General features: G+C 50.7%; 1 protein-coding gene across 1 annotated transcript in view; it reads right to left on the bottom strand.

Annotated features, from left to right (window-relative positions):
- Positions 1 to 9041: 9041 nt before the first annotated feature.
- The window catches only part of SCARA3 (scavenger receptor class A member 3), a 36138-nt gene continuing 17229 nt past the window's right edge, over positions 9042 to 27950 (bottom strand). The window contains exons 4-6 of the mRNA XM_073232728.1: positions 26600 to 26698; positions 24594 to 25637; positions 9042 to 10905 (exon numbers count right to left, since the gene is read on the bottom strand). Coding sequence (XP_073088829.1) covers positions 10454 to 10905; positions 24594 to 25637; positions 26600 to 26698 — 1595 coding nt within the window. The 3' untranslated portion in view covers positions 9042 to 10453. The remainder of the gene's footprint in view (positions 10906 to 24593; positions 25638 to 26599; positions 26699 to 27950) is intronic.

The raw sequence follows: 27950 nt of genomic DNA, 5'->3' as shown, positions 1-27950 counted from the left end.
GTAGCCAAACGGACACAGCCCCCGAAGGTTTCAGTCTTCTCATCTAGCTTTCCCTTAAAGAAAAAGCGCCTCTTTTCTGATACTTTCCGCAAAAAACATGACACTCATTGGCTAATCAGTCCTGCCTGGGTTACATGCCCATTCATGCACAGAGCAATGGTATTCCCACTGGTCAGTCATGGGTCCCAGCCCAGTTCTGCGGGTGGTTTGGGTATGGAGTCAACCCTATGTGAACCACCTGAGGTGATTAAAGGCATTTCTTCAAAGCAAAAGTGGGATGTTGTTCCCTGAGGAAGAGGGAGTGAATTCTGGGTACACTAACCCAATAGCTACCTGCTATGGGGCGGGGGGAGTAGCTGGGTTTGCTGGAGAGGCAGGTCTTAAGCCTGGAAAGATGAGCAGGAAGGGAATTCTGGGAGAGAAATGATGCAAGCATCAGCCATGGAAATGGGCTGCAGACAGTACAACTAGCAGCCTGGTCTTCCCAGGAGGCCCCATCCACAATGGTGAAGGAAGAGATGGGTTCTCACCCTCGTTTTCTTTTTTAAATAACATTTGTTGTTATCATCATAATGTTTGCCTTTTAAGTTTTTATATAGAAGATTTCCAACATAAACAAAGGTAAAGAGACTAGACAATGAATCCCTGTGTACCCATCACAGAGTTCTATGATTATCAATGTTTTGTTAATCATTTTATCTTATCCCATGGATAAACAAATCCCAGACACCAAATTATCTCATGCCTAAATATTGCAAGTATGTATCTCTAACAGAGAGAGGCTTAAAAGAACATAATCACAATACATCACCACATTTTGTAATTTCTTAATGTGGTCTAATAGCAAATCTGTGCTCAGATTTCTAGGATTGTCTCAAAAATGTCTTTATAAAGTTGAATTAAAATCCAAATGCACAATGCATGTGGTTGACATGTTTCTTAAGCCTTGCTCTTTCAAAAAACTTTTACTTGAAGATTAATTTTAAGGCTTTTTTACTTTATAACTTTCCCTCTATCCTTTGCTTTTTCTGGGCCATTTATTTGTTAAAGAAAACAAGTCATTGTGGGTTTGACTGACGGACACCTCGAGATTAGTGTTTATGTGTTTCTGTCCTTGGAGTTGTATGTAAACTGAAACACAGATCCTGAGGCTCGATTACTATTTAGTGTCACCTTTCTTTGTTTCTTTTCTTGACAAGTCTACTGAATAGGTTGTACTGTGTATTTTCCATTACATCATATCAGGAGGTACATAATGTCTGGTTCTATTAAAAGGAATAATTTTAATAGAAATTAATTGATTTAATAGAAAAACACCTTTATGAAAGATGTTTGCTGAATAATTTTAATAGAAATTAATTGATTTAATAGAAAAACACCTTTATGAAAGATGTTTGCTGTGGACATTTTGGGTAGGTACTATATTTTAGGTTTAAAAGTTCCCTTTTATTCCTGGTTTGATAGGCTTTCTTAGAAGTCATGAATGGATGCTTGGTTTACTACTTGTGTTTTTTCTGCATCTGTTTTTTCTTGTCTGGTTTAAGTAACAAGGTCTTCGGACCTTACAGAGTACGCTGGGAACACTCTCTGTTTCTTCTGTTCTCTGGAAGAGTTTCTGTTGGGTTGGATTTGTGCCTTTGAATGTTTTGATAGAATTTGCCGGTAAGTCTTTCTGCCTGGGCCTGCTGTTTTCTTTGTGGGAATATTTTAAACCACTGATTCGATTTCTTTCTTGGTTTCAGAATAGTCAGGTTTTCTACTTGAGTCAGCTTTGGTGAGTTACATTTTCCTACGAATCTGTTTGTTCCATCTACTTCTCAAACTTATTGGCACCAACTGGCCATAATATCTCCTCTTAATGTCACCATTTTCATTCCTAATATTATTTATGTCTTCTTCCATTTTTCTTGATCAATTTGCCTAGGGTTTATCAATTTTATTAGTCTTTTAAAAGAACCAACTTTTGGCTTTGTTGATTCTCTCTTCAGACTTTGTTTTCCCCATTTCTTAATTTCTGCCTTTTATTATTTCCCTCTTTCTATTTTCTTTATGTGTGTTCTAGTGCACATCTTCAAACTTGAAGTCGGACAATTACATCACTAATTAACCTTTCTTCTTTTTCTAATATAAGTGTTTAGGGCTATTAATTTCCTCTCCAAGTACTTACCTCAGCTAAATTCTTCAACTTCAGGGATTTAGTCTTTTCATAATAAAATAGCTTTAAAAAAATGTTTTCTATGTCTTCTTTAACTTCATTTTCATTATAATTTCTTTTTTGACTCATGAGCTTTTGGAAGTGAATTTCTATTTTTTGAAATAATTTTTTAAAAACTGAGCGTCAGTTTACATTCAGTGAACTGCACAGATCACATGTATAGTTTGATGAGTTTTACCAAATGTGCACATTTGTATAAACCACACCTCTGTCAATATATAGACCATCTCCACAACAGCAGAAACTTGTCTACGCTCTTCCCATCAATTCCTGTTCTTCTGAACACCCTGAGGCTATTCTAATCTTTAGTATTGTAGTTTTGCCTCCTCTAAAATTTAATATGGATGAAATCATTCTGCATGTGCTCTTTTGGGTCTAGCTTTCCTTCAATATAGTGTTTTTGAGTGTTTTCTATGTTTTGTTGTTCTATCTTCCTCTTATTCATCCGCTCCGCTTGCCCCTCCCCCCTCCTTCTTTTGAGTAGTTCCTATTTCATTGTATGAGAAGCCAGAATTTATTTATCCCTTCCTCTATTGAAGCATAGTTAGGCTTCTTCCAATTTAGGTCAGTCATGATGAAAGCTGTTATGAATGTCTCTGCCCAAGTCTTTTTGTGGGAAATGTATTTATTTCCCTTGGATAAATATCTGTGAGTATGGCAGACGTAAATTCATTTCCTAATCATATTCTTGGTCATTGCAAACTTTCTGACTGCCTGCCTGTCAGGTCTGATTATAGAAAAACAAAGTGTGACCTAGAATAGATAAAACACTATAAGAAAACATTTTGATGTTTAATAGCTTGTCCCTCACTCAGAGGATTTAGTTGGGTACCCATTCTAGAGGCACTGGGCTCAGAGAAAAGACCCTCGGGAGGTCAGCGTCCCGCCTGGGGTCAGCGTGTGGCTTCCTTCGTGAAGCCCCTGGCTTTCCGAGCAGAAAGCGCTTGGCTAGTCTGACTCCCGCACTGCTCTTCCCAGGCCCTGGGCGTGTTCAGTGGCAGGGCAGCTGGAACGGGGACGGGGAAAGCCTGGGTGCCCTGAGACTTGGGGTCTCGTTTCAGCTCTGTCACTAGCTTGCTCTGGGACCCTGGGAAGTCTGCTTCTGAGGATCCCGGCTTTCTCAGGTGCCAGACACAGGTCCCACTGAGTTCCCAGCCCCACTGTTCTGTAAGACGTAGCTTGGCATAGCTGGCTTCCAGAAATCGTGGATTCAAATCCATGTAGCATCTGTGTGGCCTTGGGTGAATCATTTTACTTTTCTGAGCCTTGTTTTCTGACCTATAAAATGAAAATACACTTGTTTTGTGAGGATTAAATGAGATACTGGACATAAATTTAAAAACCCTATTTCTGTTTCTTTATCTCTTACACCTGTTGTTCTGGGGCATGGTTCCCCTCACCCCTCCTGCCCCACCCGTCTCTGTCATTCTGAAGCATGTGTCTGGAGTGGGGCCTGCAGTCTGCATTTGTATAGCCTCCTTGGTGGGCCCTGCTGAGAGCACAGCACCAACCTTTGTGTATCTCCCACCACATCAGACACAGAGCCTTGCACTTTAAAGTGTTCTAAAGAAGAAAAAGGACCGGCTAGGTGAAGGCAAAGACAATGAATGACACTTGCTTTTGCAGGTCAAGCAACCCCCAGGGAGCTGCGCAGCGTGCTGCCCACCTGTGTTTCTAGGCAGCCCCCTGCCAGCCCAGCACAACCCGGCCTGCTGGAAAGTACGGCGTGGTTAGGCAGTGTTTGTCAGCTCCCCATTCTCCTCTCCCATGGCTCTGTTTTGACAGGTGTGTCCAGGGTGGCATAGCAGACGTTGCCAACTCTCTCCTGGCCAGGGAAGAGGAGATGGAAAAGGCCTGAAGGTTGTGCCCAGTCCCATGTCCTGCACTGGCTGGAGGGGCAGTGAGGCCACCAGAGAGGAATGGGGGGCTGGCCTGAGAATTCTGGGGCTGCTCAAAGGACATAACACAGGCCTGCCTCCCCAAAGAAGCTCCTTGCTCTTCTTAGAAGGAGGGCCCAGAGCTCCTGCAAAGCTTTGCAAATCTGGTGGGGATGAAACCAACGGGACAGTGAAAGCCGTGACTCCAATCCGATGACTGAAATGCTGTGAGCCACCACCTCAGTCCAGATTAGGACCGCACTACCTTGGCACTGCCAGGTACCAAGAAGGGACCGAGCAGAGGGAAGAGCACTTGGTTGGCATTGCAGGACAGAGGAATCTGGCACATTCTGGAGGACTCACAGCTGGAGTCAAGACCAGGCTTCTTTGTTTCTTGATGAAGAAACCGAAGGTCAGAGAGGGGCAGTGCGGTTCCACACGAACAAAGGGTCCCGAATGGCACAGTGTGGCTGCCTCAGTTCCATGTCCAAGGCGGGACTCCACCGTGGAGCCCACCCGACCACCTCAGTCTGACACAGGGTGAATCCACTTCACAAAGCTTATGCACAGAACAACGGATTGATTCATAATGTTCTCCACAAGCTTGGTGGCTCTGACCGCCCGCCCTGCCAGCACCTGGGGTCAGCCCTTGGGGTTTTCAGCAGTCCAGCTGCTCTGAAGGGTCACATTGGTACTAGGGGCTCTCTGATGAGGCGGCAGAGGGCAAGGGATTGGGGAATACTTTCTGCGGAACGTGCACCAGAAGCTACCGTTTGTCCTGACCAACAGCACAGCGGCCCGAGAACCAGAACTGTGGCACCACCAGAGATGTGAGGAACTGCATCGACTGGGAACTGAGTTCTGGTCCCAGATGGGCAACAAAACCCTCAGCCTCTCTCAGCCTTTGTTTTCTCACTTGAAGAATAAGGAGGTTGAGCCCAGTGATTCACCAGCTCCCCTCTGACTCTAAGGATGCAGGGAATGAGGGCGTGGTGCATGCAGGGGCTCAGGTTCTGCAGAGGACAAGGCCGAGCATGCCTGCTATTCAGCCAGTGGTTCTATATTTAGGACCATAGAGATGGTGGCTGATGTTTATGGAATGCTAACCATCACCAGCTACTAGAGACTGAACTGTGTCCCCACAAAATCCATATGTTAAATCCCTTAATCCCCACCCACTCACTCATCCCATGTATATGGACATAGGGTCCTAGGAAATAATTAAGGTTAGATGAGGTCATTTGGGTGGGTCCTAATTTGATGTGACTGTGACCTTATGAGAAGAGGAAGAGAGCTATCTCTGTCTGCCACGCCCCCACCACTCAAGGGCACAACAAGGTAGCCATCTGCGAGCCAGAAAGAGCTGGCCCTTCATCTTGGACTTTCCAGCCTCCAGAAGCCTTAGAAAATAAACTGTTTGACCTTCCCAGCTTGTGGTACTTCGTTATGCAGCCTGAGCTGACTAACACACCAGGCAATTAGCCAAGGGTATCATCTTCCTTAATCCCCTCAGCAGCCTTTTGGGGAGGGTACGGCTATAATACCCATTTTACAAGGTGGGTGGACACAAGTACAGACAGGTTGAGTTGCCCAAGGCTGTTCGATAGAGAAACATCTAAAAACTCATTATCTAGTCACTTTGGGCAGTTAAATTCTCCAAACCTCAGTTTCTCCATCTGTAAAGTGGGAACAATAATAGTGCATATAGATATAGACATAACAGCTACATGATAAATTGTTGTGAGGATTAAATGAGTGACTACATGTAGGTGGTATCCTGCTGCACAGTGACTTCTCCCCTGGTGTTTGCTGTTATTACTCCCATCATTCCCCTATTCCTGTACCACCAGCCGCTGATTTCATGTCCGGCTTTGCTCAGAGGCACTCTTGCTCTCGTGCTTCTAATTTTCCCACATGACGCTCCTCCCTCTGTGGTCACAGCACACGGGGTCGGGGGGAGACCCCTGACCCATGGCGATCTGATGGCTCTCCTAGGGCTGGAAATGAGAAATTGAAAGACCAAGTCCTTTGGTGGGAGCAGGAGCTCCGTGATGCTGGGCCTCATGCAAACAGAAGAGGCTGGTCATGGGAAAGGAGAGAAAGGGCAGAGATCAGTGTCCACTCAGAGAAGATGAGGGGCCAGTCTGCTCTCTGAAGTGACAGAGACGCCGGCAGCTTCCCATATTTAAGTAACCCCAAGACCTGAAGCCTAGCTGTTCTTTAGCTTCCGAAGCCCTGATTTTTCCTACTGTACCCTTCGCAGGTACCCCCCTCTCTTATTTTCTTGCCAGAGCTTGACCTTAGCATGGAGGCGACTGCATAGGTGGGTGCCTGCTCCTCCTTGTGCCTTTGAATCAAACTGGTCCCCTAAACCACACAGCCAGGGATGTGTTGGTGGCAAGGGTCCAGGACCCTTCTCTGTCTTTGCCTTTATATTCTCAAACAGCCTCAGTTTTTCATCTGTGAGGCCTTGTCTCTCTCCAACTCATCCCTTAGATTTGATTCCAGATCTCGCTTCTCTGGATTTTGCAGGATATTGGTGTCCTCTTATGTTTGGGCTTTTCTTGCTTCCATGTGCCAGGCCCTGCTCTCTGGGGCCCCAGCTCCTGTTCCAACAGTGCCCCTGCCAGGTATGCTCTCCACCCCACCCTGGACAATGAGTAGTTTGAACTTCCTAGAAGTTTCCTTGGGGATCCAGATTGTGAAATGACACCACTGGATTGTCCTCACTGCCTCCTTCAAGGCCCATCATCTCTGTGCCACCTTCCCTGGCCTGCTCAGCCTCACCTGTCAGACTTGCCAACAGGCACCACCTTCTCTCCAGCCCTTGGCCTGCCCCATACATGGCAGATGGAGAGCCATCTCTCACTGGGTGCCCCCTCCTGGGCTAGAAATGAGCCCCTGCAAGGAAGGCCTCCCTTACTCCTGTAACCCCTCAATACCTAACTCAGTGGCCAACATGTCTCAGTTACCAGGAGGGAGAAGGGCCTCCATGCCACCATAGGTGGTTGAGAAAGAGGTGAGGGCCTTGTGCGGCAGCCCCATCCCTATCCTTCTTCCTCTCTGCTCACTTTCTCTACTAAGCATCCTCTGAGGGTTACTTCTGTGTCACCTCCACTGGGCCGCAGGGTGCCCAGACATCTGGTTAAACATTCTGGATGTGTCTCTGAGGGTGTTTCCAGAAGAGATTATCATTTGAGTCAGTGGGCTCAGAAAAGAAGATCACCCTCACTAAAGCGGTGGGCACTGTCCAGTCTGCTGAGAGCCTGGATAGAGTAAAAAGGCAGAGGAAAGGAGAACTCTGTCTCTCTGCCTGACCAGTGGACACTGGTCTTCACTCTCCTGTCCTCCGACTGGGACCTAGGTTAGTGGCTCTCCTGGTTCTCAGGATTTTGGACTCAGACTCAACCAAACCATTGACGCACCTGAGTCTATAGCTTGTAGATGGCGGACCACGGATTTCTCAGCCTTTATCTCTGTCTCTGTCTCTCTCTCTCTCTTTAGAGAATCATATGTATACAGCGGCCCCCCTTGTCCATGGGTTTACCTTCCGTGGTTTTGGTCACCCAGGGTCAACCACAGTCCAGAAGCAGGTGATTCTCCTGACATGCCATCAGGTCTGTAGTAGCCTAACACTACATCACAGGGCCCACGTCATCCACCTCACCGCACGTCATCACGTGGCAGTTTATAATCTCACATCATCACAAGACGGGTGAGTGCAGTACAGCAGGATATTGTGAGAGAAAGAGATCATATCATATAACTTTTATTACAGTCTATTGTTATAGTTTCTATATTAGTTACTGTTGTTAAACTCTTACTGTGCCTAACCTAGAAATTAAACTTTATCATAGGTATGTATGTATAGGAAAAACAGTGTATATAGGGTTTGGTAGTATCTGCAGCTTTAAGCGTCCACTGGGGGGTCTTGGAACCTATCACCAGCAGAAAAGAGGGGGTGTATCACATAGCCTATTGGTTTGGTTTCTCTGGAGAACCCTAATACACCCCCCTTCTCCACCACCACCCCCAAATAAAAAAGCAAAACAGGGCACAGGGCTTATATTCAGTCATGTTCTACTAGTGAATGAGCTTAGGTTTGCTGCCATAGACTAAATGTTTATGTTGCCCAAAAAGTACCTAACCCTAACCCTAAATGACACAGTCAGCAGGCAGGGATCTGGGGAGGTGATCAGGTCTTGCGTGGGGCCCTCATGAATGAGAATAATACCCTTATAAAAGATGCCCTGCAGAACACCCTCGCCCCTCCTGCCGTGGAGGGACACAGCGAGAAGGCTGCCCTTCACGAACCAGGAAGCAGCTCTCACTAGACACGCGGCACCTTGATGCCAGCCTCTGGACCTGTGAGAAATAGATGGCTATTGTTTCTAAGCCCCCAGGCTGATCTGTTATAGCAGCCTGAGAGAACTGAGACACTGCCCTAAAAGCTGACCTCTGAGGCAGAGCCCCCTGACTCAATCCTGTTCCCGGAGCAGGCAGGCGGATTCCCAGGGACCCAGAAGTCTTCCATGCCCCCTGGGGGCCCTGGGGGCCCCTTGGTGCAGGTCTGACCTGGTCTTTTTCTCCTTTTCTTCCTCCTTTCCCTGCTAGTCATAGGGACAGAAGGTGGAAGCAGGAGGCATCGCTCAGATGTCCAGGCCTGTCTTACCTTCAAATCTCATTTTGGCCAAACAGCCGTAAGGCCCTGCAGAAAGATGAGTAAAGCTCGCCTATTGCCCACGGGGTTCCTGCTCCTCATGGGTAATTCCCTCTCATTTCCAGGCCCCAGGTCCTTGGTCCCTGAACTCCTGGCAGAGCTCGTTTTTCTGGAGTGAGAGGCCAGGCGTTTAGACCCCAGCCCCACAGTGGGCCTGAGGGTCTAGCAGATCCGTCATCCACTGGCTCCTCTTCAAAGGCCAGGCAGAAAGCACCAGAAGACACCTCCCTCCTGAAAACAGCTCTTTACTGAGTCAGTCATACTATGTGGCGTGATATCATACATAGAAGGAGAATTACAAGGCGCGGGGGCAGGGGGAGTGCAAACCAGTTGCACATCTGTTAAAAGAAAGGTGCTGGCATTAGGCTTTTGGGATGGGGAGGGGGCTGGTCTCTGAGTCAGGCTGGGGCGGAGGCGGCTCCATGCCTCCAGCCCAGGAGTGGTGGCACTCTGTGCCCAAATGCAGGGCGGTTTCAGGGAGGTTAGCCTTTGTGCGGCCTTGTCCCTGCTGGGGGAACCACTCCGGGCTCCGTGGTGCCAGTGTGCCCTGGAAGGGGGAGGTGGGCGAGATGGGATGCCAGAGTGTGCCTCCTGTGGATGTCCAGGCCCTGCCATCCTTGCCCAGTCTTGTCCCTGCAGAGAAGCCAGCCGTGGGTTATTCTGGATCATGGAGGGGTGAGGTCAGCAGGCAGCCGGGGGCAGAAGGAGAGCATGGTATGGGGGGGAGAGCTGCCTGTTACGGAGGTTGTCCCTCCTTCGGCCACCACCCCGGGGACCAGAGTGGCAGTCTCGGGCAGCCCGGTGCCCCCAGCACCCGCTCGCTTGCCTCTGCTCCCCTCCTCCAGCTTCCCAGGAGAATGTCCCAAGGCCTGATTAGTCTCCTTGTGCAGATGCAATTCCTGCTCGGGCTCCTTTGGGGGTGCTCCTGAGAGGTGGAGGCAAGGCCCAGGGGCCCAGGCAGAGTTGCTCCTGAGAAGTGGAGCAAGGAATGTTCTGAGGACATGAGAAAAAGCACCGAACCCATTGGGGCCCAGTGCGCAGGCCCGAGAACGACGGCCAGGCTGGTCCTCTGGCCAGGGCGAGGTGGGGTGGCTCCGGAGGTGCTGTGCCCGTGGCTACGGGCACGGTCTTGCAGTTGCCAAATCCACCTTGTCCCCAGGGCTGGTACCACAACTCCCTACAAAGTTTCTCCTGGGTCTTTTCAACCGCGGGGAGCCACCAGGAGCTGCAGGCTGGAATGGGCATGAGTTGCTGAAAAGATGGGAGTTGGTCACCCATTCAGAGAGACTCAAGGCTTCCCCAAGGCAGCCACCTCCCTAAAAGTCTCAGTCACAGGAGAGGGGGGTCTTCCCTGCCCTCTCCTCCTGCCCAGCTAGGAAAACCCAGTCGGACCCCGGCCTGAAGGGAAATGTGTGTGTGTGTGTGTGTGTGTGTGTGTGTGTGCGTGCACATGTGTATGTGGGGCTGCTTTCTATGGTAGAGGCACTGCTGGGGAGCCCCACAGTGAGAGGCAGACCTGGGGGAACCCCCTTTGGGGTCAAAGGACCACAGTGGTCTGTAGATGTAGATTTCTAGGGGGCTCGCTCTTCCTGAGCCCCCTACCCAGCGTTCTGTGTGGCAGTGTCTGGGACTGGCACCTCCTCAGTAGTGGCTCTGGCTTCCTGGAGGGCCTGGGGGCCCTGGGAGGCCAGGGGGACCCTGGATCCCTGGTTCACCCTTAAGCCCCGTGGGCCCCCGCTGGCCTGGTGACCCTGTCTTCCCGGCAATCCCTGGTTTTCCCTGAGGCCCTGAGGGCCCTGGAGACCCGGGGGGCCCCTCTGGTCCTGGGGGCCCCAAGTCCCCTTTGGGGCCTGGCTGTCCTCTCGGGCCTCCAGTTCCAAAGCTGCCCTTCAAGCCTTTGAGGCCTGGGAAACCCCGAAGGCCAACCAGCCCCCTTTCTCCCACAGGTCCGGCGTCCCCTGGCTGCCCCTGAGGGCCCTGGGGTCCGGGGGGGCCCAAGCTGCCAGGGTCTCCTTTCGGTCCTCTGCTGCCAACAGGCCCTTTCATGCCCGCATCTCCCTTGAGTCCTCTTGGTCCTGGAGGGCCAGGGGCACCTAGGGTCGGAGGAAAGAGGAGAGAGGTCAGTCCCCGAGGCGGGTGTGGTGCAGGCTGCAGCGACAGCCAGGGTCGAGGCGGACGCCACCTGCCGGCTCTGGGCCCTTGGGCTGATGACTAGACTCGGCTTCTCTAAGGGATGGGAACAGTCACCTGCAGGCTGTTGGGGATCCCGAGAACACAGTAAGGGGCGGCCTGAGTCCTGGGGCATGGTGAGCACTTACTGTTCTGACTCCAGGGCTTGTCCACAGTTGCACAGGTGCCCTCCAGCTGGTGACTGAGAGAGTGGACAGTTCTGGGAAAGGACTGGGGCTGTCTGGGATTGTCTGTTCCACCCTGGAGACCACCCTGGCCTTCTACACTTACTCACTGTCTTTGACTGTTGAATTCACCCCTATCCCATACCCGTTATCCCAGCCCTGGGCTTTGCCCTTGATGCTTAGGCATCTGGAGTCAGGTGACAAGGAGGAGAAAGCCAAGAAAGTGAGGCATGAGAAGCATTCACCTCCCAGGTTGAGTGAGTGAACATATCAACAGCCAAGAGAAAGGGCAGCTCCTCCAGGAAGCCCACCCTGACCACTCCAGCCTCTTCTCCTAGCTCTTGAGGCTGTCACTTTCTGAGACTTTTAGTTGACGTGTAGAAAGAGCAGTCACAGTACAGTGAAAGCACACCCTTGATGCCTATTGGGTGGGACCCTGCTAGACTGTGGAGCCCCAGGAAAATAGTGAGGGCCACAGCTCCCACCCCAGCTCTGGGCAGGGAGCTGGGTACATGACAGGGGGAGAGCAGTATATGCTTGAAGACGGTGATTTGCTGAATAGTTGTGGACCCCCTCTTCCTCCCGGTTCTAGCCTAGGGCCCAGAGCAGATGCCAAGAATAAGCCATGGCCCTTCCTTAGAGACCCCATCTAGGGCTCAAATCAGGGCACGGATGACCTCAATAGCCTTCTGACTATGCAACAGTCATCACCGCTCAGAGCTGCAACAACCCGGGGGACACAAAGCAGAGTGTGGCTGTCACCCTGTCTAAGGTAAGCCAGAAAGTGTGGGGAGCACAGAGGAAGAGAAACCGTGGGGCCTGGTGAGGCCAGGAGTTGTGGAGAACAACCTTAGTCCCCACTGGGGGCCGAGGGACAGCAAAGGCCTGGCTTCTTCTGTGGTCTTGGCAAAGGGTCACTGTTGGGGGTTTTATGAACAGTGAACACTGGGGCTGGCCTGGGAGATGAATTCTAAGGCCCACACCCAGCTCTCCTGAGAACTTGGCTGTTATACCATCTCTCCTGAAAGAGACTCCGTGAGTTCTGTGCTAGGTGGGAGCCAATCCAATTCCTTCATTTCATAGAGGGGGCAACTAAGGCCCAGAGAGGTGGAGTGATATCCCCGGGGTCCCCTAAGCAGAGACCAGAAGCCCGGTGTGCCCCGCAGCGGGAAGGGGTGTGAGGCCGGGAGCTGGGAGCCCTCCCTGTGGCCCCGACCCGGTTCCGCAGCGCAGGCCTCTTCCTGGCTGATGCAACACCCCTGCTGTTCGTGGGGCTGCTGCTATCTGCTGCCAGCGCTCTGCACCCCTGCTGTCCCCCTCTCCCTCTCAGAGCGTTTCTAAGAGGGACAGAGTGTCAGTGAACACATCCTCTATTACAGTCTGAACTGGAATCCAGAGGCCGCAGAGAGCCAGCCCCGCCAGGGCCAGTAAAAACCTTCCAGCCATTCCCCGCCTCCGCCTGCCTGTGCCCACCTCCCACACACAGCAGGGATGTGGCCCTGCATGGGCTCGTCTCACATGGACAGCCTGCAGCACAGGCTGGGGTCCCGTCATCAGGCTGGCGGGGGCGAGTGGGGCCGGTGGCAGTGGAGGCCACCTGGCCTCGGAGCTGCCGGCGGTGGGACCCGCCGAGCTGCACAGGGAGATGCAGGGACCACCCTCCCCAGCTGGCGGGACTTGCTGAGAACCGGCAAAGTCACAGAAGCTGTCTTCACCCCAACTCTGCCTGGGCCCCTGGGCAGCTGAGGTTGGGAAAAGCAGCTGTGTGAAGGTGGAGAGGGCCCGGAGACTGTGCGGGCGGGCGGGGACACAGGCCATGCCCCTGCCCACTCTGTAGTGCGTCCTTGTCTATAAAATCAGCATTGCCTCTCTGTAGTCCACGACTGCTCCCGCGGCCCCTGTCCCTGTCCTCGGCCTGCTTCTTTGGGCCGCCCTCTGCCGCCCCAGGAACATGGCTCCCCAGAGTCGGCCCCCAGCTCCTCGGCGCTTCATCTTCTCTTCTTACAACCACTCTGTGGCTTCCATTCGTCCCCTGGGTGGCTGGGCCCACAGTCGTCTCCAGCCTCACCTAAGGGAAAACCTAGGAATCTCATCTGGGCAAGGACGCCCTGTGCTGCCCAGCCCCAGGCCCAGCAGGAGCCCCCTCACTCTCTCCCCGGGACCCATTCCTTCCCATGCCACCTTTGTGGGGCGCCCTCCCCTCCCTTCCTCGGGAGGGCACAAGAGCTCACTGGCAGACAGTAAAGACCCTCTCTGGCTCCCCCTCTCCAGCCCCCTGGGCTCCTCTTTCTGGAAGTCTCTCCCTGGAGGGGGAAGGCAGGTGCTGACCTGTGAAGGTGAAGGTTTGGGCAGAAGCCTGGTGCACACAGTCCACCTCCTTCCCCCAGGAGCTGCAGCCCCCAGCGTGAGTGGAAGGAGGACTTGGAGGGAGAGGATCATGTCCCCCTCCATACCCCAGCCACGCTGCTACTGTGACCCCATCTGAGAACCCAGACAGGGGCTCCAGGCTGTAGCCTTGAGGACATCAAGTGGGGTGGCTCCATCTGGGGCCCCAGGCTGGTGCCGGTGCACCTTCAGCCGCCCTGCACCAGTCAGGCACAGCTCACCTCCTGGAGGAGGGCAGGGCCACAAGAGTAGTGAGCATTCGTCTGCCGAGTCTCTATTATGTCCCCGGTACCTGAGATTGTGCCCCATGTTACAGGTGGGAAACCGTGGTGCAGGTAGGTGACTCGCCCAATATCGTCCACCAGTAAGGGGCAGAGACAGGATTCAAACCTGGGCCCAAGAGGCTCTGAAACCTGTGCTCATCCCCCTACCCTGCCATTTCTGCGCTTCGTCACCCCACCCATGGGGTCCTGGTCCTCTTCCCAGCTCCCCTGGGTCCCACTGCCAGGGCCTCCTGCCCTGCAGCTGCCCCGAGGAGGCGAGGGTCCTGCAGTGCAGGGAAGGGGTAATGAGAAGGACCGTCTTCTTCAGGTGAGCCGAGGCTCTGCCTGCCCTGCCTGGGCCAGCCGTGAATCATGGGGTCAGAGAAGGGCCAGCTGGCGAGCCTGGGTCTGGCCAGGCAGGAAGTCAACAACCGTTGCTTAGTGGTTAGTGCTGGCGGGCAGGGGGCGAGGCTGACCAATGCACTGTCCAGGACAGGGCCCCCGACACAGCCTGTAATAGGATCTTGGTATTGGCAGTGCCAAAGGGCAAAGGAGGGGAGGGGTTGGCTCTGAGCAGCAAGGGGGACATTTAAGGCAAGAGAGGAAACATGAGCCACAGTGGCTGAGGTGTGAAGTTGGGAGAGAGGAACACAGGCCCCTGGAGTCCGGGGGAGGCCCGTGATTACTCAGGAAGCCACAGGCTGTAATCAGGCCATCCCGGCCCATTAGCATAGAGCCGCAGCTGACTGCATGTCTGGGGCAAGTAGCTGGCCTGCTGCTGGTCTGCACTGGGAACAGGGCAGGACAGGAGGAAGCAGAAGCAGCAGGTCTCTTAGCACGCCAGCACTGCCCACCCACGTGTGGGGTGGGGTGGGGGCGGGGACCCCACAGTCCATCTCAGTCCAGAGCAACAAGGGTAGAAGAAAACAGAAATGGAAGGGGTGCCTCCTGGCGGAGCCTGGCCCGGGGCCACGGGAGGCACGCAGGCCTGGACTTCGGACAACAGGGTCTGAGTCCCAGCTCAGGAATTAACAAAGAGGGTGTCTGGATAAGTCTTCATTCCTCTTTGAGCCTCAGAATCCCTTCCATTCAATGGGATTATTGGCCTGGGTCGGGACTCTCAATCTTGGCTGCGTCACCTGGGAAGCACTGCGAAGATGTCCCTGGGCTTCCACTTCTGCCTACGATGGGCTAGTTTGTAGCCGACCAAACCCCACCTGCTGAGTACAGCCACCATCATTAGATAAAATACCCAGACATCCTTCTGAAGGCTTTGGTCAGGGCCCAAAATCCCAAGGAGAAGGGAGACTCGTTGAAGTAAGTTTGGCATTCTTTGCAGCTTTTCTCCTCGAGGCATTTGTTGATTAGTGATTGGTTTGGGCAGAGGCTGAGAAGCTCAGTAAGGCCTTCAGCACCATCACTGGGGCTGAAGTTCAGAGCTGCGAACGTTCAGGGCGGGCCTTCAAGAGAAAAGGATATTGTGCGTATCTTTGCTGCAAGGCAGGGCAGAGAAGCTGAGCAGCGCATTCAGCTGCATTCACTCAGTTTCGCGGTGCTGGGGAGCCAATATTTGGAGTTCAAGGCTAACAAGTGGTAGGGCCCCATTAAACACTCCCTAATGACCATGATGCACTAGCAGCCTAAGCATATCAGAAATAGGCCAAGTGTCAAGGCGAGGTCTCCTGCAGGAGCCTACGGAAGCTTGCATCCTTTGTACCCTTTGCTTTTGCAGCTCAACGCCAAGCAAACCTACTGTTTTGGCACTGCAGGCATTTTTCTCACTGTCACATCCCCGGGTTGCACCTCTGCCCTAAACAGAGTAATGCAACATTCTCTGCTTTTCCCTTTTAAATATGTAAACTCCTGGGCACTCTGGGTGTGGGAGTAGAATGGAGGGTGGCACTCACGGAACAAGACTGCAGATTTAATCCCTCTGAACCTTACCTTTTTTGCCCATCCTTAGCTTCCAGCCTTTTTTATACTTTCACTTATGCATTCACTCAGTGAACAGTTCTTGGGTACCTTCCAAGGGGTGGGCACTCTGCTGGGCACTCGATGAGTAAGCAAGCAGCCCACTATCAAGCAAATTAGATTCAGAATTATCCCTTACAGTAGCACACCCTTTTAGATTTTGCAAAAACTTGTTCAAACTCATTGTTAACATTGATACTCACAACTGCCCCATGGGATATAGGCAAGGCAGGTATTAATATTCTGATTTGTGGATGAAGAAACAGTTAAATGGAGCCAAGAGCCTTGTCCAGAATCGTTCAGCTAAGGGACGATGGCTCCCTGTCTCCAGTCCTAGCATAGACACTGTCTAGCTTAGACACAGAAACCGTCCTACAGAATAGGAAGGGAGAAATATTCTGAGAGGCGCAAATACTATGGCAGTATCGCAGGTTTTCTGTTGAGCATATGGAGGCTCAGAATTAATCACAGAGGTCTCAGAGAACAGCTGGTTTCATCCCTTCACTTACAGATAAATAAATAAAACAAAACAAAAGCAGAGGCTCAGAACGATTGAGTGATTCTGCCTGAAGACCCAGAGAAAATTAGGAGCAGGCTCCTTTCTTGAATAGTCAAGGGTCCCAGCCTTCAGCTGGCTCTTCGCAGCTCCCACAGTGGCCGTGGGCAGTGCCTAACGTGGACAGCAGCTCAGCTCCCACCGGAAGGAGGCCTGGGTGCCAGCCCCAACATGGGAGCTTATCAGCACCTGTGTGCGCATGACTGAGTGAGTGACAAACTTCTGTAGGAAGGGATGTATGTACATTTTGTCCCTGAAATTTTCTTCCATATGTAAGACATTTTTACATGTGGTGCTTTAACAATCAAGAGGAATGCTGGCCAATAGACACAATTTAAACAAATGTGCAGAGGTTGAACTAAGAGCTCTAACAGATGTCCCACCTTGCTCTCCAGCTAAGATAAGGTCCTTTGATGAGGACTCTGCTATTATTAGGACAGGAGCAATATTTTAATTCCCATGATTATTGTTGGGTTATACTTAGAATGAGGTTCTCAAATGACTCCCCTGCCAACACTTTTGGTACTATATCCCCCTTCTCCTACACTCCACCCTATAAACTACCCCTAAGCAGGAGCATAACAGAAATGCCTTTCTGGTATCTGCAAGCTCATGCTCCCATTATCTTCTTGCTGGCTGGGCACAGGACATGTGCATCTCAGAGATATGAAAGGGGCCAGGATTTTAAATCATAGTGTGACATTGAGCTCATTCCTTAACCTTCCCCATTCTTAGGCCACCTTCCTGTAGAATAGACACCAACACCTGCCTTGTCTATTGCACAAAGGCTGTTGTGAGGCTAACATGAAATAAAGTCTGTGAATGGGTTTTGTCATGAGGAGAGCTTTGTATTTCATTTGTTCTTAGGGTGAATGCAATGAAAACATGAAATCACTAGAGGATGAATCATGAGAAATATCTACTAGTGCCTTCACTGAACACTGCATCCTAGATGTCACACAGATACATATTTTAGGTGAAACAGTATGGGAAGATTTCAAAAACTAAGGTAATACCCACTACCTGGCTTTGTCACCTAAATATGACAGCAGGCGATCAAGAGCTATTACCCCAAACTCCCCAACACCACCAATCGAGATTAAAGAAAAAATTAGCCCTATTGGCGGGAGAAATGCCCTATGATATAAAATAAAGGCAACACAGGTTTGAGATAAAATGGTTAAAGAAACTAGAGCTTCCAAGAGGTTGGTTCCACGTCTGAACTCTGCGGAGAACAGAGCGATCTGGGATGGTGGGGTGTTGCTCCTTCCTCCTGGAGCCCCCTGGACGATTGTGTCCAGATGTTTGGCCCCACCAAATGACACTGTAGAATCTGGGACTGCCAGATCGCAGTAGCTACTTATTCTATTCTCCAGAGCCACGATCTGCTATATTTTCAGGTTGAACATTCTTCCCACAAAGACACATACTTCCTGGGGAAGAGGCCAGGGAACCTGGGTATAGCCATCCAAACTCCTGGTATAAAGGAATTCCAGTTAGGAGTCTTTTGAACCATTTCCCAGGACAAAAGCTGTCGGAAATATTCCACAAAGGAGTAGACTGAACAGGTAGTGGTATTTGTTATGGGTTGAATTGTGTCCCCTCCAAATTCCTTTGCTGAAGTCCTAACCCCTGTTGTCTCAGACTATGGTCTGCCTTGGAGACGGGGCCTGTACAGAGGTAATCAATTTATATGTGGTCATTAGGGTGGCCCCTGACCCAATATGACTGGGGTCCTTATAAAAAGGGGAAGTTTGGACAGAGACAGACACACACTGAGGGAAGATGATATGAAGACACACAAGGAGACGATGGCCATCGACCAGCCAAGGCCTGGGGCAGCCCCTTCCTCACAGCCAGTAGGAACCAGCCCTGCGGACACCCTGACCTCAGACTACCAGCCTCCAGAGCTGTGAGACAATGCATTTCTGTTGTTTCTGTGAACTTTGTCACGGCAGCCCCAGCTGACGAATACAGTGCTTCTTAAGAAGATGCCATAGAGCCGCTCAGGTGCATAAGAGTGGCCAGATAGCCACTTTTGATATGGAATCTCTGGGTAAGGTGGGGGTGGAGGTGCCTCCAGGGGAGGACAAGGTCAGCCTTCACTGGGGAAACTGAGGCCAAGAAGACAGGAGAAGACTGCAGTAACTACTGGCAGCCGGTGCTCTCACTGAGGAGCATGTCTCATCTGCTCGGATGCTGTTAGAAGGACAGTGTTTAATGTGGCCGCTCAGGCAGCTTGGAACTGTGGAGCTGAGCTGCCTTCATTGTGAATCCTATATCCATTCTTTGCGAGCTGTGTGAGCTTGGCTAGATGTCATGTGGTACCCAGTTCTCTCCTATAGCCACAGGGCCAAGAAGGCAAAGAATCAAACTCACAACCGCCTCCTCTGACTGGCTGAATTACAGTGGGAGTTGAACTCCTGGCCTCACAGGGCGTCCACAGCTAGAGCGAGGACATTGATCGGGAAGGAATGGGATCCGGCGTTGGAATGGGGGTGCGTGGGAAGATCCTGATGGAGCTGGGGACGCGGAGCCCCTAAATCCTGCTGAGTTTGTGCCAGTGGAAGCAGCATCTCCACTCCCAGTAAATGACGCGCCCTCTGCCTGAGGGGATGAGGTGGGCACTGCCTGAGGAAAGGGGAATGGTCTCCCCAGAGGCTGTCGCCAGGGAAGACGACGGAGACTCTCCTCAGGGCCCACCCACCGCTCCTCTTTGCTTCCAGGCCCATAACTAGACTCAAGTCCCAGCAGCCCCTGAAGTGAGGTACAAAGCGTGACCCATGAGTGAGCAGGTGCCCTGCACTCCAGAAGGACCACTTGAGGTTCTAATTTATAGGATAGAAATGTGGGGAATAGCTGTGTGGTATTAAGGGTGTGGGATGATGGGGGAAGGGACACGCAGATCGGGCAGGAGTTGCTGATACGGGGTCTCTAAGCAGAGACTCTGCAGCTAATGTTGCGTGTCGGGGTTGGAAGGGGCCGTAGCTGTTTGGTGGGTTGGCTGGAACATGGGCCAGAAGGTGCCCCACAATGAGTGAGTTAGGAATGCCAGACTTGCCGTGGTTTAGTGTAAAGGAAGGACTCAAAGACAGGGAGACTGGGATGTCTGAGTGGATGTGTCATTTGAGACCTACTCACTCACCCTGGGAGGGTCCAGAAGACACGACTTTCACCTTGACGGTGAGAAATACATTTGTGAGGGGATGCGTGGCATCCGTGAAGAGCTCTGGGAGCATTCTTCTCTGCAGGCCCGACGGTGCAGTGGGCACTGCAGTCCCTGACTGGGGAGCCTAACCATGATGAGAGTAATCAGATTCCGGGGCGGCAGGGGCCAAGTGACAGCAGCCCGCTACCAAAGGCAAAGAGGGCGTGGCTGCTGCGATGGGCAGCAGAGTCAGAGCCGCCCACCGAACAGGCTGACGCCCACGGGCCTGGGCATTGGCCAGCTGATCCTGCTGTTCCTACTAGTAAAATAGAGAGGAATTATTGAATTCCTAAATTCCTACTAAATCCTTACTTGTATGAGCAGAAAGATCTAGGTCACGTGAACAAAAGTCTAACCTGAATAATAAAAACAGAGCCATGGCCCTTAATAAACTCTCAGACTTGAGCCAGTTTACAGACCCAGAACCCCTTGAGTGAAGGGGGGCCAGGTCTCTTTGACAAAGGACCCCGTTCACTGCCAGATATTCACACTGTTCATCATCGTCCCAGCCGTCCTGAGAGACTGTGGCCTCTCACCAGGGTGACTGCACTGGGGAAAAGGAAATAATCGCACCTTCTGAGGGGTACTGGGCACAGGTGCTGAACTGACACTGACACCAGAAGGTGCCACGTTGCCCTGTCCACCAGTCAGAGCAGGGGGCTTATGGCGGGCAGGCCATCAGCGGGGTCTTAGCTCAGGCCGCCTCACGGGGCACCCCTGACTTCACCCGGGGGTTATTCCCCAGATCTGGGTGTACAGTTGGAATAGACACACTTAGCACTGGCAGAATCCCCACCGTGGTTCCCTGACCCATGGAGTGAGGGGTAGTATGATGGGAAAGGCCACATGGAAGCCACAAACTGCCCCTACCTAGGAAAATGGTAAACCACAGCAGCACCATCCCGGGAGGGACTGGAGGGATCCGTGCCCCCGCCAAGGACTAAAGGGTCCCAGGGTGGCGATTCCCACCACATGCCCCATTCAATTTTCCTCTGTCCTGTGCAGAAGACTGGTCGATCTTGGAAAATGACAGTGATTAAGCTTAACTAGGAGGTAACTTCAATTGTAGCTGACACACCAGATGTGGTTCCCCTGCTTGAGAACATGAACACATCCCCTGGGACACCACTACTGATCTGACAAGTGCTGTGTGGCCCATACCTGTCCGCAGGGTCCGCCCGATGCAGTTTGCTTTCAGCCGGCAGGGCCAGTATTACACCCTCCCTGTCTTATCACAGGTGCAGATGGATTCTCTAGATCTACATCAGAGTTCAGTTCACAGGGGACTTGATCTCCTTTTTCTTCTTTAACTCTGGCCATTGCACTGGTGACATTATGCTGATTGGACCTCGTGAGCAAGTAAGTAGGAACTCACTATGGTAATAGCTGGAACTATCTGTAAGACCTTTTGCATGTCAGAGGGTGGGAAATAACTACAATGAAAATTTGGGGGTCTTGTAACTCAGTGAAAATTTCAAGGGGTCCAGCAGGTGGGGCATGTGGACATATCCCGTCTAAGGTAAAGCATGAATTGTTGCATCTGGGCCCCTCCTACAACCAAGAAAGAGGCACCACACCTAGTGGGCCTCTGGGTTTTAGAGGCATGATATCCTCATTTGGGGTGTTACTCTGGCCCATTTACCAAGTGACCCAAACAGCTGCTGGTTTGGGGTGAGGCCCAGAACAAGAGAAGGCTCTACAGCAGGTCCCGGCTGCTGTGCCAGCTGCTCTGCCCCCTGAGCCATATGACCCTGCAGGCCCAGTGGTGCATGAAGAGGCCGTGGCAGGGAGGGGTGCCCTCTGGGGCCCTTGGCAGGCCTCTACAAGTGAACTGAAGCACAGGCCCTGTGGATTTTGGAGCTAAACCCTGCCCATCCTCTGAATAACGACTCTCCTTTTGAGAAACAGCTCTTAGCTGTGACTGGACCTGAGTAGAGACCGAACGCTTAGCCACAGGCCACCAAGTTACCATGTGACCTGAGATGGGTCATGAACTGGGTGTTCTCTGACCCACCACACCATTTCTAAGTTCGGCATGCAGAGCCACACCCCGTCATCAAATGGACATGACATGTAAGGGATTGGGCCTGAGCAGGCCCTGAGGACCCAGCAGGTACCACGGGAAGTGCTACATTACCCAAATGCCCATGCTCCCCACTGCTGTTACACGTCCTTCTCTCTCCCAGGCTGAAACCGCGGTCTCATGGGGAGCTCCCTGTGATCGCTTGGCAGAGGAACAGGAGGCCTGGTTCACAGACGGTTCTGCACGATACACAAGCACTGCAATAAAGCGGACAGCTGAAGCCCCACAGCCCTCGCTGGGCCATCCCTGAAGGACAGTGGTGAGGGAAATCCTCCCGGTGGGCACAACTCCTGGCAGTGGACCTGGCTGTTCTGTTTGCTTGGAAGGAAAAATGGTCAGACACGTGATTTTACGCCAACTTGTGAGCTCTGGACAATGGTTTGGCTGGAAGGTTGGGGACATGGAAGGAATGTGATTGGAAAATTAGTTACGAGGAAATTTGGTGAAGAGATATGTGAATAGTCCCCTTAGAAAGGGCAAACAATGTAAGGATATTTGTGTCCTGTATAATGCTCACCAAAGGGTGACCTCAGCAGAGGAAGATTGTAATAATCAAGTGGATAGAATGACCTGTTCTGTGGTCTCCAGTCGGCCTCTTCCCCGGCCACCCCTGCCATCGCCCAGTGGGCTCATGAGCAAAGTGGCCATGGTGGTAGGGATGGCGGTTATGCACAGGGTCAGCAACACAGACTACTGCTAGTCACCAGGGCTGACCTGGCTGCAGCCACAGCCGGGCGCCCAGCCTGCCCACAGCACAGACCAACAGTGAGTCCCCAACATGGCACCGTTCCTGGGGTGGTCAGCCAGTTACCCGGGGGCAGGCTGATTACACTGGGCCATTTCCATCATGGAAGGGGCTGAGTTCTTACTGGAACAGAGACTTACTCTGGACATGGATTTACCTTTCTGCATGCAATGCTTCTGCCAAAAATACCATGTATGCATTTGGTATTACAGAATGCATTATCCACCATCACAGTATTCTGCACAGCATTGCTTCTGGTCAAGGGACTCACTTCACAGGAAATGAAGTGGGGCACTGGGCCCAGGCCCGTGGAATTCACTGGTCTGACCATGTTTTCCACCATCTTGAAGATCTGGCTCGAAGGAGGATGGAATGGTGTTTTAAAGGCCCAGTGACAGTGCCAGTTAGGTGGCAGTACCTTGCAGGGCTGTATGTACTCTGAATCAGCATCTAATATATGGTGCTGATTCTCTGATAGCCAGGATTTGTGGGTTGAGGGGTCAAGGGGTGGAAATGGGAGAGGCGCTACTATTACCCCTGGTGACCCACGAGCAAAATTTTTGCTTCTCACTTCCAGCACCTGACACTCTGCTGGTTTAGAGCTCTTAGTTCCAGAGGGAAGGGTGTTTCCACCAGGAGACACAACGACTCCACTGAACGGGAAGTTAAGCCGGCTGCCTGGGCACTTTGGGTTCTTTACTAACAGGCAAAGAAGAAGTTAATGTGCTGATGGGGGCAACCAATCCTGACCACCAAGGAGAAACTGGATGGCTGCTCCGCAACAAAGGTAAGGAAAAGTATGTCCGGAATACAGGAGGTCACTTAGGGTGTTTCTCAGTATCACTATGACCTGAGATTAAGGTCAGTGGAAAACTACAGCAGCCCAAACAGGCGGGATTACTGATGGTGAATAAAGGTTCAGATCACCCTGCCAGGTAAAGAATAGAATCACAGCCAGCTGAGGGCACAGAGACTATCGGATGGGTAGTGGAAGAAGGTGGTTAAAACGCCAACTCTGACCATGTGACCTGCTACAGAAAGGAGCGCTGTAATTGTCAAGAGTATTCCCTTCTTATTGTATTGTGAATATATATATTCATATATACATGTATATATATAAAATATCTTTGTTTTCTTCCCTCTCTTATCCTCTTATCATCTAACATAAAATATAAAATGTATTGACTTTACAGCACAGTATTTAAATATTGTTAATTTTATATCATAGCCTGTAAGTTATAGGATATCCAGAAGGAGAGTAAACATCACTCAAGGACTTTACCGCCTCTTCTGGGGAAGGGTTAGTGCATTTCTGTTTGCACACAGGATAGTTGCATCACGTACATTAAGCAGAGTTAATGACCTTGTTGCTGTCTTCACCTGGGGTTAAGTATGCTTCAAGGAGATGTGTTTGGGTCCCAGGTGGACGAGGGTGGATTTGTGATGGTTAATTTTATGTGTCAGGTTGACTCAGCCACAGGTGGCCAGATATTTGGCCCAACATTATTCTGGGTGTGTCTTCAGGAGTGTTTATAAATGAGATTGAATATTTAAATTGATACTGAATGAAACAGATTGTCCTCCCCAGTGTGGGTGGACCTCATCCAATCAGTTGAAGGTCTAAATAGAACAAAAGGCTGCCCTTCCCCTGAGTGAGAGAGAATTCTGCCTGATGGCCTTTCAAGTGATTCATCATCTCCTGCTAGTTCTATAGCAGCATCCAGCCTTCAGACTCGCATCAGCTGTGCAGATTTGGGGCTTGCCAGGCTCCTTAACCACACAAGCCAATTCCTTATCACCTCTCTCTCTCCCCTATTGCTTCTGTTTCCCTGAAGAGCCCTGAATAGTACAGGGGTGAAATGGGAGGAGAAGATAGGCATCTGAGGAGCAGATGCTTGACAGCACCAATGAGGCAGTGGGAAGGGAGAAAAGGAGAGGAGACAGAATTTCCAAAGTTGAGGTCTGCTTATTTCTCTAGATGGACCCAATTAAACAAATCCATATATAAAAACCCATATTCGTATGACAGCAAAATTGGGAGCCATAACAAAGAGGTTTGCAAATGTTTCTTGAACTGCCAGTTGTCCTAGGCATTTGCAATAAGATTGTATTAGCCCACTAAGGTTTTTACCTAAAACCAGGTACTTTTGTGACAGGCAAGATCACGAAGGCCCTCGGGGAGCTTCACAGCACTCCAGCCCAGCTCTGACTCTTACCTCGTAGGATGGTGACATTTCGAAGGATTTCTCCATGCCGCGTGTCCACAGCCTTCATCTCCTCCATGATCACGGAGAGGTTGCGGACATTGAAGTCCAGCCGGGCACTGAGCAGGCTGAAGCGCTCTCGGAGCAGCTCTGTGGCGCCCAGCATGAGGGAAACAGACTTGTTCAGGTCGTAGAGCTCCTCGGCCTGGGTGTGAAAGCCCAGTGTGCATGAGAGCCGTACGTCGTCCAGGTACTTGAGCATGCTATGCACGTGGTTGTCAGTGGCATTGATGTTGGTGAAGATGGTGCTGATCTCAATCTCATGAGAAGCCATGCGCCCTTCCAGGGTCTCGAACCTCTCCACCGTGCGGTTCTGGGCGTAGTGGGTGTGGTACTGCAGGTCGTGCATGTTCTCCTCGTGGTCATCTAGGAAGGAGGAGATGTTATCCAGCTGCAGCTGCAAGCCCATGGCCTGCAGCACCAGGTCATGCATGCTCTCCGAATTCTGGCTGATGCGCTGCGAGGAGGCCCCCAGGGTGGCCTGGATGTTCTTGACTGCTTCTCCGGTCTTGGCTGAGATGGTGCGCAGGCTGCTGAAGAGCCGGGTGTAGTTCTGCCAGTCAGTGACCATCTTCTGGAGGGTCAGGGTCTCCTCATCTGTCTTCCACCGGATCCCATGGATCCACTCCGAAGTCTGCCCTACGGTGAAGTTGATCTGGTGCACTGCGGTCTTGGTGTCGTAGCACTCCTGGGTGAGGTCCTTCAGAGAGAGGTCCAGGCTGGATGTGGTGGCCTGCCAGCCTCTCACCTGGGCCAGAAACAGCCCCAGAGACTGGTTGACCTGATGGATGGAGAAGGAACAATTGCCCATCTCCTGGGAGATTTGACTGCTGGTGGTGGAGAGCAGCTCATGGGTCTGGGAGGTCTGGTCCAGCTGGACCTCCTGTGCCAGAAGCATCTTCTGAATGCCCTCCAGCTCCTCCTGCAGCTTTCTGATCTCTTGCTCCAGCTGCCCAGCCTCGTGGCAGAAAGAGCAGTTGTTCGGGGCTTTCACATCTTCAGGAGAAAGGGACAACATTTTGAGTTGCTGAAGAACACTGGACGAAGGTTACTTCTTTCAATTAAATATTTTAGAGCATAATGAGTTGGCACGTGGCTTCTGATCCCTCTTCCTTCCTAAGTCCTGCTCTGCAAAGCTTTGCCAACTCTATGAAATCTTATTATCACCAAATGGATTTACTATGTCCCGAAATGTAGGACTTAGGACATTTGTTCCATTTCACCACCAAATTCTCAAGGATATATCTTTATACTTTTTCTGAGGTTGCCAAGAACCTCCTACTTATAATCTATTTAAAAATATCTCCAAATATGTTTATATCTGTTATTTGATTTGATTGTCTTACAATAAACTTACGGAGAAGATGGCGTAGGGGTTTTTCTCCCTTTAACTAATGAGACCTGAGGCACAGAGAAGTGGTCTGCCAAATATCACTCAGCTACTTGGCGGCAGAACAGAACTTTCTCTTTCCGTCAGAACAGACCACCTTCTATTAGGAGTCCATGTTCAAACATGAGATACGAGAATGAGAATGGCCGTGGAGAGCAGGAGAGAGTATCCTGAATTGCGCACACTTACAGGCAGTAATGAGGGAAAGACTGACTTGTCAAGAGGGTTTGGAAGGTCTTAAAAAGTCATTTCAGGCAGGAGAGGGCATTTGGGGACTGGACTGTCTTTGGCTTCTTTCTCTGCCTGGAGGCTCTGGCTGGAACTGTCCTGCACACTGAAGCCCTGGCCCCAGTCCTGGGCATATCCCAGGGTAGCAGCTCTCTTTGAGCAGATGGTTCCCCAGCTGGACAGGAAGCAGGGAGCCATGGATGTCCTTCCATTATGTCTAGAAGGTTGGTAAAAGCTGCCCTGCTCTGGGTACCATGAATTGGGGGAGGCCCTCACCCCACCCCAACTGACCATGGTCTTCCATCACAGACATTAGTGCATCTGGACACTGGATACTTACCCAGTCCTTGGAGGTTTTCCTGCATAGACATAAGCTTCTTGTCATAAATGGCCTGCGCCAGGGACATATCTTCCGAGAGAGAGTCCACTCTCCTGAAAACTGGAGGGGACATACAGATGAGAAGCTGGGGCAGGGTCTTAGTGCAAAGAAACAGCAGTCGTATGTTAAGAAGGCATTTTATCAGCCCCTCTACAGCCAAACCACTCATCCTTCTGGGGGGCTTCTCTACGGTGACAGGGGAAGATGCTTCTTATGACCAGAGTTTGCCACAAATTCCTTAAAAATATTTATTTAAATCTATCTATAAATATAGATAGATATCTCCCTTGAGCATATATATGTATAGATATGTGTATATGTATAATACATATGATTATATATGGGTATACGTGTATATATTAGATATGTATATAAAATCCCCTCAAACAGACTTTAGAATTAGGACCTGACCACAGGAGAGACTAAGGGAAATTAAGAAAAAAATATGAAAATAAAATAAAAATTATTCTTAGTACTACCACTGAGAGAGGACTGCCATCAACATCTTCATATGTCTTATATAATCTTATTTATCTCCACAACCATTCTATAACTACATAGGTATATGGTCCTTTAGAAAATAGCCACAGCAAATTGGAGTGTTCTGAATGAGTCATCTGTGTTATTTTGCTTTATTGGTATGGTACCATGGACAGTTTCTCATTGAGGATTAAAACTGCTTTAAAATCATTATTTTTAATATGTGCACCATATTCTACATAAATGAGTCAGCAATTATGTAAAAATCCCCTCGTGTTAGGAACGGTTAGGGCACCACCCCTTCTGAGCCTACAAATGACACTTGATATGTAAATATGAGTAACACCTGGTCCTAGAAATAATCCTTGTATATGATGGTGTGTGTAAAAAGTTATTCTCTCAGGATAAGTTGCTGAAAGTAGAATTAATGGGTCAACAGGTATTAACATTCTGGAAGTCCTTGATGCCTTATGCCAAATTGCCCCATTGAAAAGGTGCCCTTCTAAGGGGCGAGTGTTGGCCAGTGGTTGGAGCACATCTGGGCAGTGGCAGGGTCCCTGGATTTCCCCATGGTGCCTAGCTAGGCCTGGGTAAGAGAAGGCCATGGATTGGATGGTAGGTAAAGATGTTTCCCACAGATCCTATGAAAGTGTCAGGGGACGTAATTAGCCCTACCAAGAGAGTTCAATAATACAACTTCTAGCCCAGATTTGCTTCAAATTCGTTGGGTGACTTTGAGCAAGTCAGTTGATCTTTCTGAAGCTCAGCTGAATTATCTACAAAATTAAAGTATGAAGCAAGGTCAGCTCCAAAATTCAATGATTCCATTTTT

Source organism: Manis javanica, chromosome 3, assembly GCF_040802235.1.
Source record: "Manis javanica isolate MJ-LG chromosome 3, MJ_LKY, whole genome shotgun sequence".
Classification (NCBI taxonomy): domain Eukaryota; kingdom Metazoa; phylum Chordata; class Mammalia; order Pholidota; family Manidae; genus Manis; species Manis javanica.
This window is presented reverse-complemented; position numbering and strand designations above follow the sequence as displayed.